Source organism: Chiloscyllium plagiosum, chromosome 9 (genome assembly GCF_004010195.1).
Source record: "Chiloscyllium plagiosum isolate BGI_BamShark_2017 chromosome 9, ASM401019v2, whole genome shotgun sequence".
Taxonomy (NCBI): Eukaryota; Metazoa; Chordata; class Chondrichthyes; order Orectolobiformes; family Hemiscylliidae; genus Chiloscyllium; species Chiloscyllium plagiosum.
The window spans coordinates 19,916,351-19,929,452 of NC_057718.1; the positions used below are offsets into that span (position 1 = coordinate 19,916,351).

The 13,102-nt window shown below is 38.2% G+C and overlaps 1 protein-coding gene across 5 annotated transcripts in view; it reads right to left on the bottom strand.

The window, feature by feature from the left end:
• birc6 (baculoviral IAP repeat containing 6) overlaps positions 1-13,102 on the bottom strand; it is a 242,598-nt gene that overhangs the window by 22,718 nt on the left and 206,778 nt on the right. For all 5 annotated transcript variants that reach the window (XM_043695518.1, XM_043695521.1, XM_043695519.1 and 2 more), the window contains 3 exons: positions 5,627-5,772; positions 4,401-4,511; positions 984-1,201 (listed from right to left, as the gene is read on the bottom strand). In XM_043695518.1, the coding sequence (XP_043551453.1) occupies positions 984-1,201; positions 4,401-4,511; positions 5,627-5,772 (475 nt within the window). The remainder of the gene's footprint in view (positions 1-983; positions 1,202-4,400; positions 4,512-5,626; positions 5,773-13,102) is intronic.

The following is a 13,102-nucleotide window of genomic DNA, read 5'->3' on the forward strand; positions in this document are numbered from 1 at the left end:
ATTTGTAAATACTGAAGAAAAGTACTCATTCAAGACTTCTCCTATCTCTTCAGCCTCCACACGCAACTTCCCACTATTATCCTTGACTGGACCTATTCCTACCCTAGTCATTCTTTTATTCCTGTCATACCTATAGAAAGCCTTAGGGTTTTCCCTAATCCTACCAACTAAGGACTTTTCATGTCCCCTCCTTGCTGCTCTTAGCTCTCTCTTCAGGTCCTTCCTGGCTACCTTATAACTCTCAATCGCCCCAATTGAACCTTCACGCCTCATCTTTACATAGGCCGCCCTCTTCCATTTAACAAGGGATTCCAATTCCTTATTAAACCACGGCTCCCTCACACGACCCTTTCCTCCCTGCCTGACGGGCACATACTTATCAAGGCTCCTCAATAGTTGCTCCTTGAACAAGCTCCACATATCAATTACACCCTTGCCTTGAAGCTTACTTTTCCAGGCACATCCTAAGTCATGCCTCACAGCATCATAATTTCCCTGCCCCCATCTATAACTCTTAGTTTTAAGTCATAGGTTGCAAATTTTCTGGGAAATAGATTGGACAGGTGATTAGCAACGAACGGCACATCTGCAGCTGGTGACAATGTGAGAGTATTGCACAGGTTTACTGATGCAGATACATTTCCTCCTTCTGTCCTCAAAGCTTTTCAAAGCCTCTTGCAATAGCACAACCATAACTGAATGGTTTTGAATATGAGACATTTGAATGTTCATAATGAACAATGAACATTTTGAATAAATTTATAGGAAACACTGGGATTTACTTCAAGGAATATGAATGTGCGTAGACCATGTCAAGAGCCCTCTTGTGGTGCAGTTGCAGTGCCCTTCGCCTAGATGAGGGGGGCTGGTTCAATTTCCACCTGCTCCAAAGTTATGTAATAACATTTCTGAACAGGTTGATTAGAAAAATAGTTTAAATTTTAACAAAATAAACTATTTCAGCTTCATTATTTTTTACTCACTTTCATGATATCCAATCTCTCCTCATCACAGCGCACAAACACACTGGATGAAGAGGAAAGAGGCAGAGATGTTGAGAGTGTGACAGCCTCTTGTGCAAGGCGTCTAGCTCTGGCAGCACTGTTAGCATCGCTGGCATTCTTCACCTGAGACATATAATGGTAATTTACTTTGAAGATCAATTTTCCATCATCATCTTCTGTGACCATCTCAGCAGTATCTAAAAAGAAAACCATTTTTAAGTTTCGGTAGAAAATTTGAGATGATGCTTTAAACACAAAATATCATCAACCAATAAATAATCAGAAAAATGAAATGCCATAGCCTACAGGGTCATGGGATCAAGAGCTGGAAAGTGAGCTTAGGTTGAACAGTTTTTCTGGTTGTCAAACACACAATCTATATTATGTTTGGTAGAAGTGGTGGCAAAATGATAACGTTAGTGCACCAGCAATCCAGAAAATCAGGCTGATGTTCTAGATTAAATGGTTTTGACCCTCATATTTGTAAGTGGTGACATTTGAATTCAATGAAATTGGGAACTGAAAGCTAGACTAATGGTGACTATGTAACCACAGTTGATTATTATTTAAAAAACTCATCTGATTTGCTAACCCTCTTTCAGGAAGGAAATCTGCCATCCTTATCTGGTCTGGCCTACATTTAACTTTAGACCCAAAGCAATGTGGTCGACTTTTAAATTCCCCCTCGACAATCAGGGATGGGGAATAAATGCTGGTCTAGCCAGTGATGCTCACATTCCATGCATGACATTTTAAAAATTAAAAATAATTACAATTGAATCAATCTAATTTCAAACGCCAAAGAGATGGATTCACCTCTTTTATCCAAGTAACATTCTTATAAACTCTCAAACATTAGCAAACAATCATTTCTATCTCAAGGATAAAGCTAATTTCTGAGCTGCCATGGCCGTAAATCAATTGCTGGCAGGTGGGACTAGATTGGATTAGGATATCTGGTCGACATGGACGGGTTGGACCAAAGGGTCGGTTTCCATGCTGTACATCTCTATGATTCTATGTTCACTTGATGCTATTTCTTTCAGTTAATGTTGGTCTCCAGGACCCTTGAAACAAACTATTAATTGAGCTCATTAATACTTCACAGAGATTCGCTAAAGTCATGTCTTCAACAACCTTGTAAGATGCCTTCCTCTGACACCACCTGGTCCCAGAAGCAGAAGACTTTCTCCTCACTGACTTTTGGGACTTCTTTCCAGCAGTGACTTACTAGAAACTGATCACAGCACCTCTGCTGTTATGGGACCCATCCCCTGCATGAAACTGCTTCTGGCTCCTTCTCTCCCTGGTAGTTATGAACTTCATGGAGAAAGTGAGGTCTGCAGATGCTGGAGATCAGAGCTGAAAAATGTGTTGCTGGAAAAGCGCAGCAGGTCAGGCAGCATCCAAGGAACAGGAGAATCGACGTTTCGGGCATAAGTCTTCCTGAAGAAGGGCTTATGCCCGAAACATCGATTCTCCTGTTCCCTGGATGCTGCCTGACCTGCTGTGCTTTTCCAGCAACACATTTTCAGTTATGAACTTCAAGTCAGCAAACACTTTAGCAACTATCTTGCCTTGTGCCCAGCTGAAATTGAGTTCTTTTGGATGCTGTTTCAAACACAATGCTCGTAATTATTTATTAATCTTCAGAAAAACACAGGCCTGATCTTCACAGAAAATCTAAAATTCATTTTTTCCCTACTTTAGCACTCAAATTTTCATGTAGTAATAATAATAAGAATCTGCATAGCACATTTAATAACTAATTAGAAATGCATCTCAAATAGGTTGCTCACAAGTTTAAGGACCAGAAAAAAATGGCCATCTCATTTTCAGTACTCTAAAAGAACAATGTTGTGAGCATCAAGTTGCCCTGACTACCTGTCTCCTACAATATAGCAATAACTATACTTCAATGGTTGTAAAGCATCAAGCATAGTCTGAGGTTGTGCAAGGTAATAAATTCTCTAAACAGCATTCGAAACAGAGCAGCAATCTTTACCTGGAAGTAGTGGGGCAAGGAGAACAAAAATCCAAAATCCTGGCTTTTAATAAATTCAGTGCATCATTTTTGTTAGACCAATCAATTCTCAGAAATGAGTATATTGTCACAAATTTGCTTATAGTATCAGATCTGCAGTGGCAAAGATCAGGATGCAGAATTTTAAAGCCGTTCAGGTGATCTCAGGATCATATATACAACCAAGCAGATCTGCTGCACAGAAACTTACTTAAGATCACAGGTAGAATAATAGGTAGGCAGACAGTCGGGTACAGAACACTTAATGCACAATAATAAAAGGAGGCAAGTTCTGTGTACACAACCTAGATATTCTAAATATTGCCTGCTTTTTACTATCTGTGCTATGCACGTCAGGGTACAATAAAGGTTTAGAAGTAATTATTATTTCAATTCCCTGATGGCAGGGGAAATACGTCTGCATCAATGATTTTAAAGAGCAGTCTATTAATCACTTCTCTATAACTGCTCTCAACATTTTAATTTTTTTTCTCATTCATAAGTTTTCACATTTATTTCATGATAAGGCATTTACTCTGGAGAATTAATTCTCAAAACGCAGCTATTTTGATTTATAAAAACTGTATGATTACATAAATGCATCAATGTATGTGAATATACTTAATGTTTATTCATCTGAAAATTGAAATGCTTGTGTACTCCATAAATGCAAAACCCATACTCAAATACAGTCTAATCCAGAATAAAGTGCAAAGCTTACCATTTATAGCAAAATCCAAATTTCCTGTAATTTTACTTTGTTACATGTGTCCTGTTTCTTGCACTGAGATATGTTCCAGACAGCTGGGTCACAACACAACTTAGAGGGGAAATTTGTCAGTGATGTATATGGTCAAAAGGCAATTTCTAGGAAAGTGACTTTAAAATGCCCATGTTTCCAAACCAATGATAAATTCAAAAATAAATCTAAAATGCAATGCCCCAAAGTGTAGTGACTTAGAGAAATCCATTCCTGGTAAAAAGAATTAAGCTTTCTAGGCCTTTGCTGTCACCTTTTAATTATCACCCAGAAAGCAACAACTACGTTTAAAATTCCATAGCTTTCAATAACCATTCAGGTGCTGACTCAAAGACTCATAGGGAAATGCAGTAGCAGCTAAGTTCAAACTTGGCTCAACATTTACGAGCACAACTTCAAGACTGTTCGATTGCTATCAACAGAAGGAACCCTGGCCTTGACCTCCCGGCTAAAGTATGCTGCCATCAACTGTGACATCTGTATCACGTACTGTATTGATCACTAAGCTATTGAGAGAATGACGCAAAAGAGATTTAATTACATAAAGCATTATTTACAGGAAATTCCATTTGTTCCGATTCAGATCCTTTTACACACATTAAAGTAAACGTACCGAATTGCAGTTTTTTCATTGCAGCGACATACTTTTCCTCCAGAGAACGTGTGACTGCTAAAGGTCTCGGTCTTACCATTGCCTTCTTTGTTGATTCAGCAATTTTCTTTTCTGAAACAGTGGGTCAGGGAATGAATACAGGAGCAAATCCAATATGGCGCTGAGATCTCTGAATCCTCACTCGCAGTTTAAATAAAAGGAAGCAATGAACAGAAAGAGATACTGATACGGTTGGAACAGCAGGGGTGCAAGATGGCTCACATGGAGCACAAAGAGTGGCATTGATCAGTTGAGCTGAATGGCCTGTTTGTACTGTAAATTCCATGTTTACAAATAAGCTGTACAGTTACAGAATTGTCCCCAGATACTATACAAATGCAAGTTCCTTTTCTTTAGTTTGATCTCATGTTGGAGTTAAGTGGTCTCAGTTGGCACAGTAGCTGGACAATTTCAGCTCGGTATTCTTGGGTTAGGAATATGAAACACAGACTGGAAATCCTGCTGCTGTTCACTACCAGTCAGTACCTTTTCCTGTAATTGCATGCAGACACAAAGAGGATCTGGCTCAGCTGCAATGCATAGTGCACTGACTATAAAATACTTCTGTTGTGAAAACACAATCAAGTCTTGCACATTAGCTAGATGGCAGTGATCCACAGCCCACACTTGCTAGCAAGTCAAAACCTACATACAAAACAAGGGAAACATAGACTAATAGTTAAGGAGGCTAACGTCAGTTACTTTAAAAATTTACTCTGTACAGCAAATTGAAGAGAATGAGTCTTATAAAATGTTGCAGTCTCCCAAAAGTAAAGGAAGTGCAGTTATACTGTATTCTCTTTGTACATGAATGTCTGCAGAGCTCAATTCCCAACAGAAATGGATAGAACTTGGATTAAAGATTCTCAAATTAACATTTCTTTGGATGGAGGTGGTAGAGGAAGAGAGAAAGACAGATTTCTATTGAAGATAGTATAAATCGTGAGAAGTTTTATATTATAAGCATCAAATCAATGTGAAAATATATTCTGCATATTTCTCTGTGCAGTCTGACAGAGGGCATTGCCATCAGCACTGCAATAAGATAAAATATTCACAGAAAAAAAAATCTCTGCCTGAATGTTATCAAAAAAAAACTAAAACCATGGCTATTTAAATCAAATTCTTCTGGCTGATGCCAGAAATTACTTCTTCAAAAAGGACACCTTAACAGTTGATAGTCATACCTTGGGCTGCCTGTCGCAGGCTATTGGTTGCCAATTGGACAATCTCAGCAGTTTGTTGAATATCAGGTACAAGCAGCGTTAATCCTTCAGATTCTGCTTCTGCTGCATCACTCTTGGACCCCACTTTGCTTTTATCTTTCTTAGATCTGCCAGAAATGAAGAGTAACTGTTACTGGGCTTTATAATAAAATGTTCTATTTTAGTTACCAATATGCATGTTTTGTTTATATCATCAATAATAATATCTATCCCAAAACCTAAGTTAGTAAAGCCAACACGAGATCTTTCCATTGTAAAATTACACTCCGTTCAATGCAGTAATAATCATTCCCAAGTATACAACATTCTGTGTAAAGCAAAGGTTTGTTAACTAATGAGCTAATGAAGCTTCAAAGACTTGTATCAACCAGAGAAGCATTGTGTCTTGTTTGAAGTTTGTTACATTTTGAAAACTATGATATTGCAGTCATGGGTAACCTGGCTGCCAAATTATCAAATTATTATTTCCATCAATTCTGGAAGAAACATTTTAGCTCGCGGAAAGCAATAACACTTTTATTAAAACAAAGAGACAACTTAGTTGATAATTCCAATGTATCTGTTGGGAATATAAATGGGTTGCAGTCCGATGAAATAATAAGTCACCACACTTCGAAAAAAATTACACCATCCGGAGATGCTTCAACTTCATGAAGGGCTTCATGCATTTTTAACTGTATAATATACCACCAGTGGCACAGACCTGATGTACATAAACTGTGCACTTGAAGCTGAGCTCAGCCTCTGTTTAGCTAATCTAGACAAAATCATTGGGCTTGCAATGTGGCTCCCTTTGACGAAGCAGGAGACTGATATATTCATTTGCAGAGCCCAGTCCTCTGAAGGAAAATGTGAGTTTGTGTAGTTATCGCACCTTTACAAACAAAGGAATCTTGGGAGACACTGCTCTCAGTTGAAAGAATGAAGATGACCTTAAGTGGTCACTGCCTCTGTAACTTCAGACAGATCATGCACCAAAGAAGTTATACTGACGGTGCCTCAAAGAATCAAAAGGTGCTTTGAAGTCATTAAGTACTGAGACACTTGGCCAAAAGCTTTTTCAAAGCTTTTAAAGAAGAGTGGGGGTTAGAAAGCCTGGGGCTTAAGGACAGAATTCAAGAGCCAAGGACCTCAGTAACTTCATAGCAGTTCGTGGGACAAAGGAAATTAGGCTTGCAAAATAGAGCGAAATAAAAAGGTTACAACCCTGTGATGCAAACATCAAAATTGTGACTTCCAGAATAACATTCACACATTATGGAGAATATGAAGTGTAAACAGTAATATAATTATTACAAGTTCTGCAATGATAAATATTCAGATAATGCTCCATTAACCCTTTCTAAAATAAGAGCGCTTGGTTGCTATCACAGTGAAATGAACTGGATTTAGTCTTAAAGCAACTTCAAAATAATTAAACCAAATTGAACCAGCATCAGTCCCTTTTATAACTAGGTGTGCTAAATTACTTTTTAGCTTAGCTTGCATCTTGCAGGTTTAAAGTTTTACTACTTAAATTCTAAATCAAAGCATCCACAGTTCAAAACATAAACTAACAATTCTGAATGTTTCAAAGCACCCATTAAAACAGTGCACACAGACAAATTTTCAACATTTCCTCATTAGAAGATCTCTTCCTCCTAACCTAGGACCACAGAAGTAACATGACCAGAGAACACAACTGGTAATGGGAATACCCAAGTAATTCAATTACTGCCTGTCTTCAGTAATTGAAGCACATTCCTTCTTGACACACGCAAACCAATCAAGAAACGTTTTGGGGAAAATATTTCATGGATTTTACTTAAAGGAACTCAAGTTGGAAGAGTTAAAATTAAGGTGCAGCCTGAAGACAACTTTTTAAATTACTTCTTCCAACAATTAAAACAAAAGCACATTCGTTAACAAACATTATTTGGGCCCCACAGAAGTTTAGAAAGCATACTAAGCCCTTCACAAGGTAGTTTCAAAGACTGATCCCAAAAGTTTGAGAGAAGAATTGAAGCAACGCAGGTGTGCACTTGAGCGGACAGGAACAATGAGTCTCTTACCAAGGAGAAAGTTAGAAAATTACTAATTGGTTAGATAATTGAAAAACGGCTGTCCACTTTCTATCAAATTTTTAAGAAAAGTACAAGATATTAAGATTGTATTAAAGAAAGTGGAAGGTTTTTTTCTCAAAAAATTCAAGATTATGAGACTACTAGACTCTCAGCTATGGGATCAGTGTAGGTGTCACTTCTGGTCACTGTATATTTCAATATGTGGAAATATAGATACAGTATAAAGAGGAAGCTGTGTCACAGATGCAGATAGTGTCAGAATAGGAGGCATAGTTAATATTTCAGAACATGAAAGTTTTGTCAGTAAGGAGCAATGAACTAAAAAAGGGCAGAAGAATTTGTTGGTGTGCAGGCGAAGAATACACAATGGAAGGAGGATCAGTGCAGAGCGATTTACAAGTACAAGTGCATAAATGACTAAAAGGCACACTTCAGATTGGGTGAGACTCTTAAAACAAAAACCTAATGCAATTCAAGTACTCTGTGTTGTAATAAAGGCAAATGCCTGCAAAAACCTTAAGACAGTTGGACACAATACTGTGATCCACATTGGAGGAGGAATAAAATCACATAGGAGGAGTAAACTTCTAGCCCCTCATGCCAGCTCTACTATTCAGTATGATGACAGCTGATCTGATTATGGCCACAACTCTTCCCTGCCTATTCCACATAACCCTCGACTCTCCTGTTGAGAGCCTTCATTCCTGATGAAGGACTCTTACCAGAAACATTCTCCTGCTCCTCGGATGCTGCCTGACCCACTGTGCTTTTCCAACACCACACTCTCGACTCTCCTGTTGAGAGTCCCATTCAAGGCTAAGTTAGATATTGACAAAGCCTCGGAAGCATCCCACGGAAGAGAATTCCAAAAAACAAAAGGACACTCAGGAGAAATCCTTCACCTGCATGTTAATGGGTGACCTATTACTCTGAAATTGTTTACCAAGTTCTGCATTCCCCACAAAAGGAAACATCATCTCAACATCTACCTGATCAAGCCTCTTCCTATTTCTTCGAAACTCCAATGAAATTAGAACCGACCTGCTCAACCTTCTGTCAATGCAAATATCTTTCCTTAAATAGGTGACCAAAACTGTACACTGCACTTTACCCTTCCACCTGTAAAAAGGCTCTCCTATCTTTGTACTTCATAGCCCTCACAATAAAGGTTAACATTCCAATTCCATTCGGAAATAATCACTATGCCTGCATATCAAGGTTTCAGGCAGGGCATCACTGTACATGTTCACTAGATTTACACTTAATGGTAAGGTCCTAGGCAGTGTTGCTGAACAAAGAGACCTTGGAGTGCAGGTTCATAGCTCCTTGAAAGTGGAGTCACAGGTAGATAGGATAGTGAAGGCGGCATTTGGTATGCTTTCCTTTATTGGTCAGAGTATTCAGTACAGGAGTTGGGAGGTCATGTTGCGGCTGTACAGGGCATTGGTTAGGCCACTGTTGGAATATTACGTGCAATTCTGGTCTCCTTCCTATCGGAAAGATGTTGTGAAACTTGAAAGGGTTCAGAAAAGATTTACAAGGATGTTGCCAGGGTTGGAGGATTTGAGCTACAGGGAGAGGCTGAACAGGCTGGGGCTGTTTTCCCTGGAGCGTCGGAGGCTGAAGGGTGACCTTATAGAGGTTTACAAAATTATGCGGGCATGGATAGGGTAAACAGACAAAGTCTTTTCCCTGGGGTCAGGGAGTCCAGACGTGAGGGCATAGGTTTAGGGTGAGAGGGGAAAGATATAAAAGAGACCTACGGGACAACTTTTTCACACAGATGGTGGTATGTGTGGAATGAGCTGCCAGAGGAAGTGGTGGAGGCTGGTACAATTGCAACATTTAAGAGGCATTTGGATTGGGTTTGGAGGGATATGGGCCGGGTGCTAGCAGGTGGGACTAGATTGGGTTGGGATATCTGGTCGGCATGGAAGGGTTGGACCGAAGGGTCTGTTTCCATGCTGTACATCTCAATGACTTGAAAAGAATGGATGTTTTTTCATTAGAAAAATGCAGAATATAAAAAAACATAATTGGTGTTAAAACTTTGAGATAAATGGGATAAGATAGTTAGAAACAGCAGTTTCTTGCAGTTCAGCAACCAAGACAAAGAACCATAGGTACAAGAATGAAAACATAATAGTTAGCTTTGGCAGGAGAGACTTCTTTGCACAGCTAGATGCAAACTTTGGAATTCACTTAGTGTTCGTAGCTGAAGTAGAAACAATGGCAACACTTAAAATTAGATTGCACAGAAGAACAAAGGAAAACAGGTTGAAGGATTATGGGAACAGAATCACCGATGCAATTAAGATTGTTTGGTTGAATGGAAATTAAATGTCATCTTGAACTACTTGGAGCACATGGCTTGTTTCTTGTCGCTCTTATGTATGTCTACATATTGCTCCAAGCTTCAATGTGAATCAAAGATTTATCATTCGCTGCACAAAAGCTTGTTAACACGGATGGAACAGTGCCACAGCAACAGCCTACTCACTCAGATCCTGGGGAAAACTGGAAAAAAAATACCCTGCACATTGCAAAACTGGGCAAAAGCCAATAAGTCATCTTGAAAAGACAAACTCAAAAGGGAAAAAACAAGTATTATCTGATATCTGTAAAGGCAATAAGATAGAGTGTTTTTTGTTGATATAATTAAATTGTCACATATTACTTATAGGATTGAGAACATTTGATTTAACATTTATTTGTGCAAAGAGCATTTGTTTAATCACAAATGCTCTTTGCACAAATATGTTATATTTTGCTTATTTATTAAGAAACATACTTGCAGCTTAATAATACACATTTGGAGAGTTACTTGGCTGAATGGAACGAATTAAAATTAAACTTTAGAAAATCTGACAGGTTCACCATAATGTAGGAGACTATAGGGCAATTTATACAACTCCTATAATTTTAGACAAGCCAGTGGTGCAAGAGAACTTTCCTGCACCTGAATATTTTTGGAAAACACGACTGCTGAATTTAAACAATATTTTAAAGCATCATAAATGAAAATATATGAAACCATACATGGAAATTGAATTGTAAAAATGTAAATGACTTGTAAAGGTGTGTCACTTCTGTGAACAGAGCAAGTGATCTTAAACAAGTGAAGGAACAGAAAGCATAGGGGGACACTTGGCTTATCATGCCTATCAGTTTTTTGGTAAAGCAATCTATTCTACCCAACTCCCTTGAACTTATTATAACTTTGTTTCCCCTTTATATATTTATCTAAATCTCTTACAAATGATTCTATCAAATTTGATTCCGCCATTCTTTCATGCAAAGCATTCCAGGTTGCAACTTGTTGAATTTACAATAAAACATTTCTCTGGTTCAGTGCCAATCAACTTAAATGAGTATATTTCAGTTATCAATGCTCTGCTACAAAAAAATTCTAATAAGAACAATATTCTTCTCTTGTAACCTTTTGATCTCTGTTCAAGATATCTACCTCTCCACATGTAAAAAAGACTATTATCGTATAAAATTCCATGAGTACTTCCTGCCAAATGTCAACAAGTGGAAAAATTAACTTATGTTGTATGGGGATAGAAAAGCCAGACTATAACAACCTTGAAGTTAGAGGAAAAAAAATTCGAGTTTTAAAAATCCTTTTTTAAACCAAGACCATTCCACAGTTAAATTGTCAATTTGTGAACAATTATCATTAAAGTAAACATTACGATATGATTTGCATAGAGAGCTATTTTAAAAACTTTAATAAATAAAACTACTCCACCTGTAATAATACATAATTTATTGTTTTAAACAGTTTCAGCTAGAAAAATTGTTGGGAGAACCAAGATGCGACTGACATTTACATGACTGATGTCAGAAGCTACATTTTTGAGTGAAGTGCAGCCAGGAGATAATGGGAAATAAGAGCTCAATATCAGTAAGGTGAAAGAACAAAAAATGAAATAGGAAGTGTTCAAGCCAGGAGCTACAGTAGATTGCCATAAGGCTAAAGTCCAAATCCCACCTTTAACTGGGATCTAAATGTTCTACACTCGTTCAGCAAAATTAGGCACTTGGATGAGAACTCCTGAACAGCAGACTGTTTAAACAAACCTCTCCTATAGAGCCAGGCATGATGTCACAGAGCAAAAGAATAAAATCATGACTTTAATATTCCTACTCTCGTAGGTGTCAGTAAACAAATAAATGCTTAGCAGTTATTAGCAGTAATGTATCGCATTGGAAATAGTTGTTAGAGGTTAAAATCAAATTCAAAAGAAATGTCAAAAATACACTTTTCAAAATCAGAATTTGTTCTAAGTAAATGCAATAGCTTCCAGCTGGCAACACTAAAAATGTGATGTGATTTATTTTTGTCTCTGAATTAGGAAATGTGTTACTGTATTCAGAAACATTTTGCCCTATCGTCATACAAAAACTCCTATCACACATGAATTAAAAATACAAACAACCTCAGCTGAAAAGAGCAAGCAAATAGTCCTGTGGTTTATGAAGAATTTACTTTGTTACCTAGAACAATACACAATCAAAGTGGCAGGTCAAACAAGAATAAAATGTTCATTCCAGTCCAACTTTAGTCTTGAAAACATGTCATGTTAAGAAATCAAATCTTCCCTGATCAGCTTGGAAAACTGACAACCGGGCTTTTTTTAAAAAAGCCAATGATGTAAAATTCATAGATGAAAAGAGCAAGTTGTATCAACACCAATTTAATTTAATCCTGCTTCATTTACAAGTAGCATCTTAGCATTCATTCTGAAACCATACTTGAAAAAGCTGTTTTGTTTAGTATGCTCTTTAACTTCCACATAGAAATGAATAGGCAGTCCTTGAAGAGCAGGAAAAAGGAGTACGGCACAGGTGGCAATGATTCGGTACTGAAGTGGTTGTTCCCCTCTAGTCCGATAGCACACACAGACCTCATTCTGCAAGTGTGTGCCAGTTCTTTCAGGAGAAAGTGAAAAAGATAATATAAAAAATGATATAAATATTGCTCAGCTGAATTGGCAGAGAGAAAACAGTGTGGGTAGAAAAAGGATGAAGGCCTTTGGGTGAAGGATTTTGATGATGTTATGTTGTGATTGAAGTTTGGAGTTTGAAGGACTGGAGATGCCTGGTTTGTTTTAAAAGAGGAGAAAGTGAGGACTGCAGATGCTAGAGATCAAAGCTGAAAAAGGTGTTGCTGGAAAAGCGCAGCAGGTCAGGCAGCATCCAAGGAGCAGGAGAATCGACGTTTCGGGCATAAGCCCTTCTTCAGGAATGAGGAGGGTGTGCCAAGCAGGCCAAGATAAAAGGTAGGGAGGGGGGACTTGGGGGAGGGGCTTTGGGAATGTGATAGGTGGAAGGAGGTTAAGGTGAGGGTGATAGGCCGGAGAGGGGG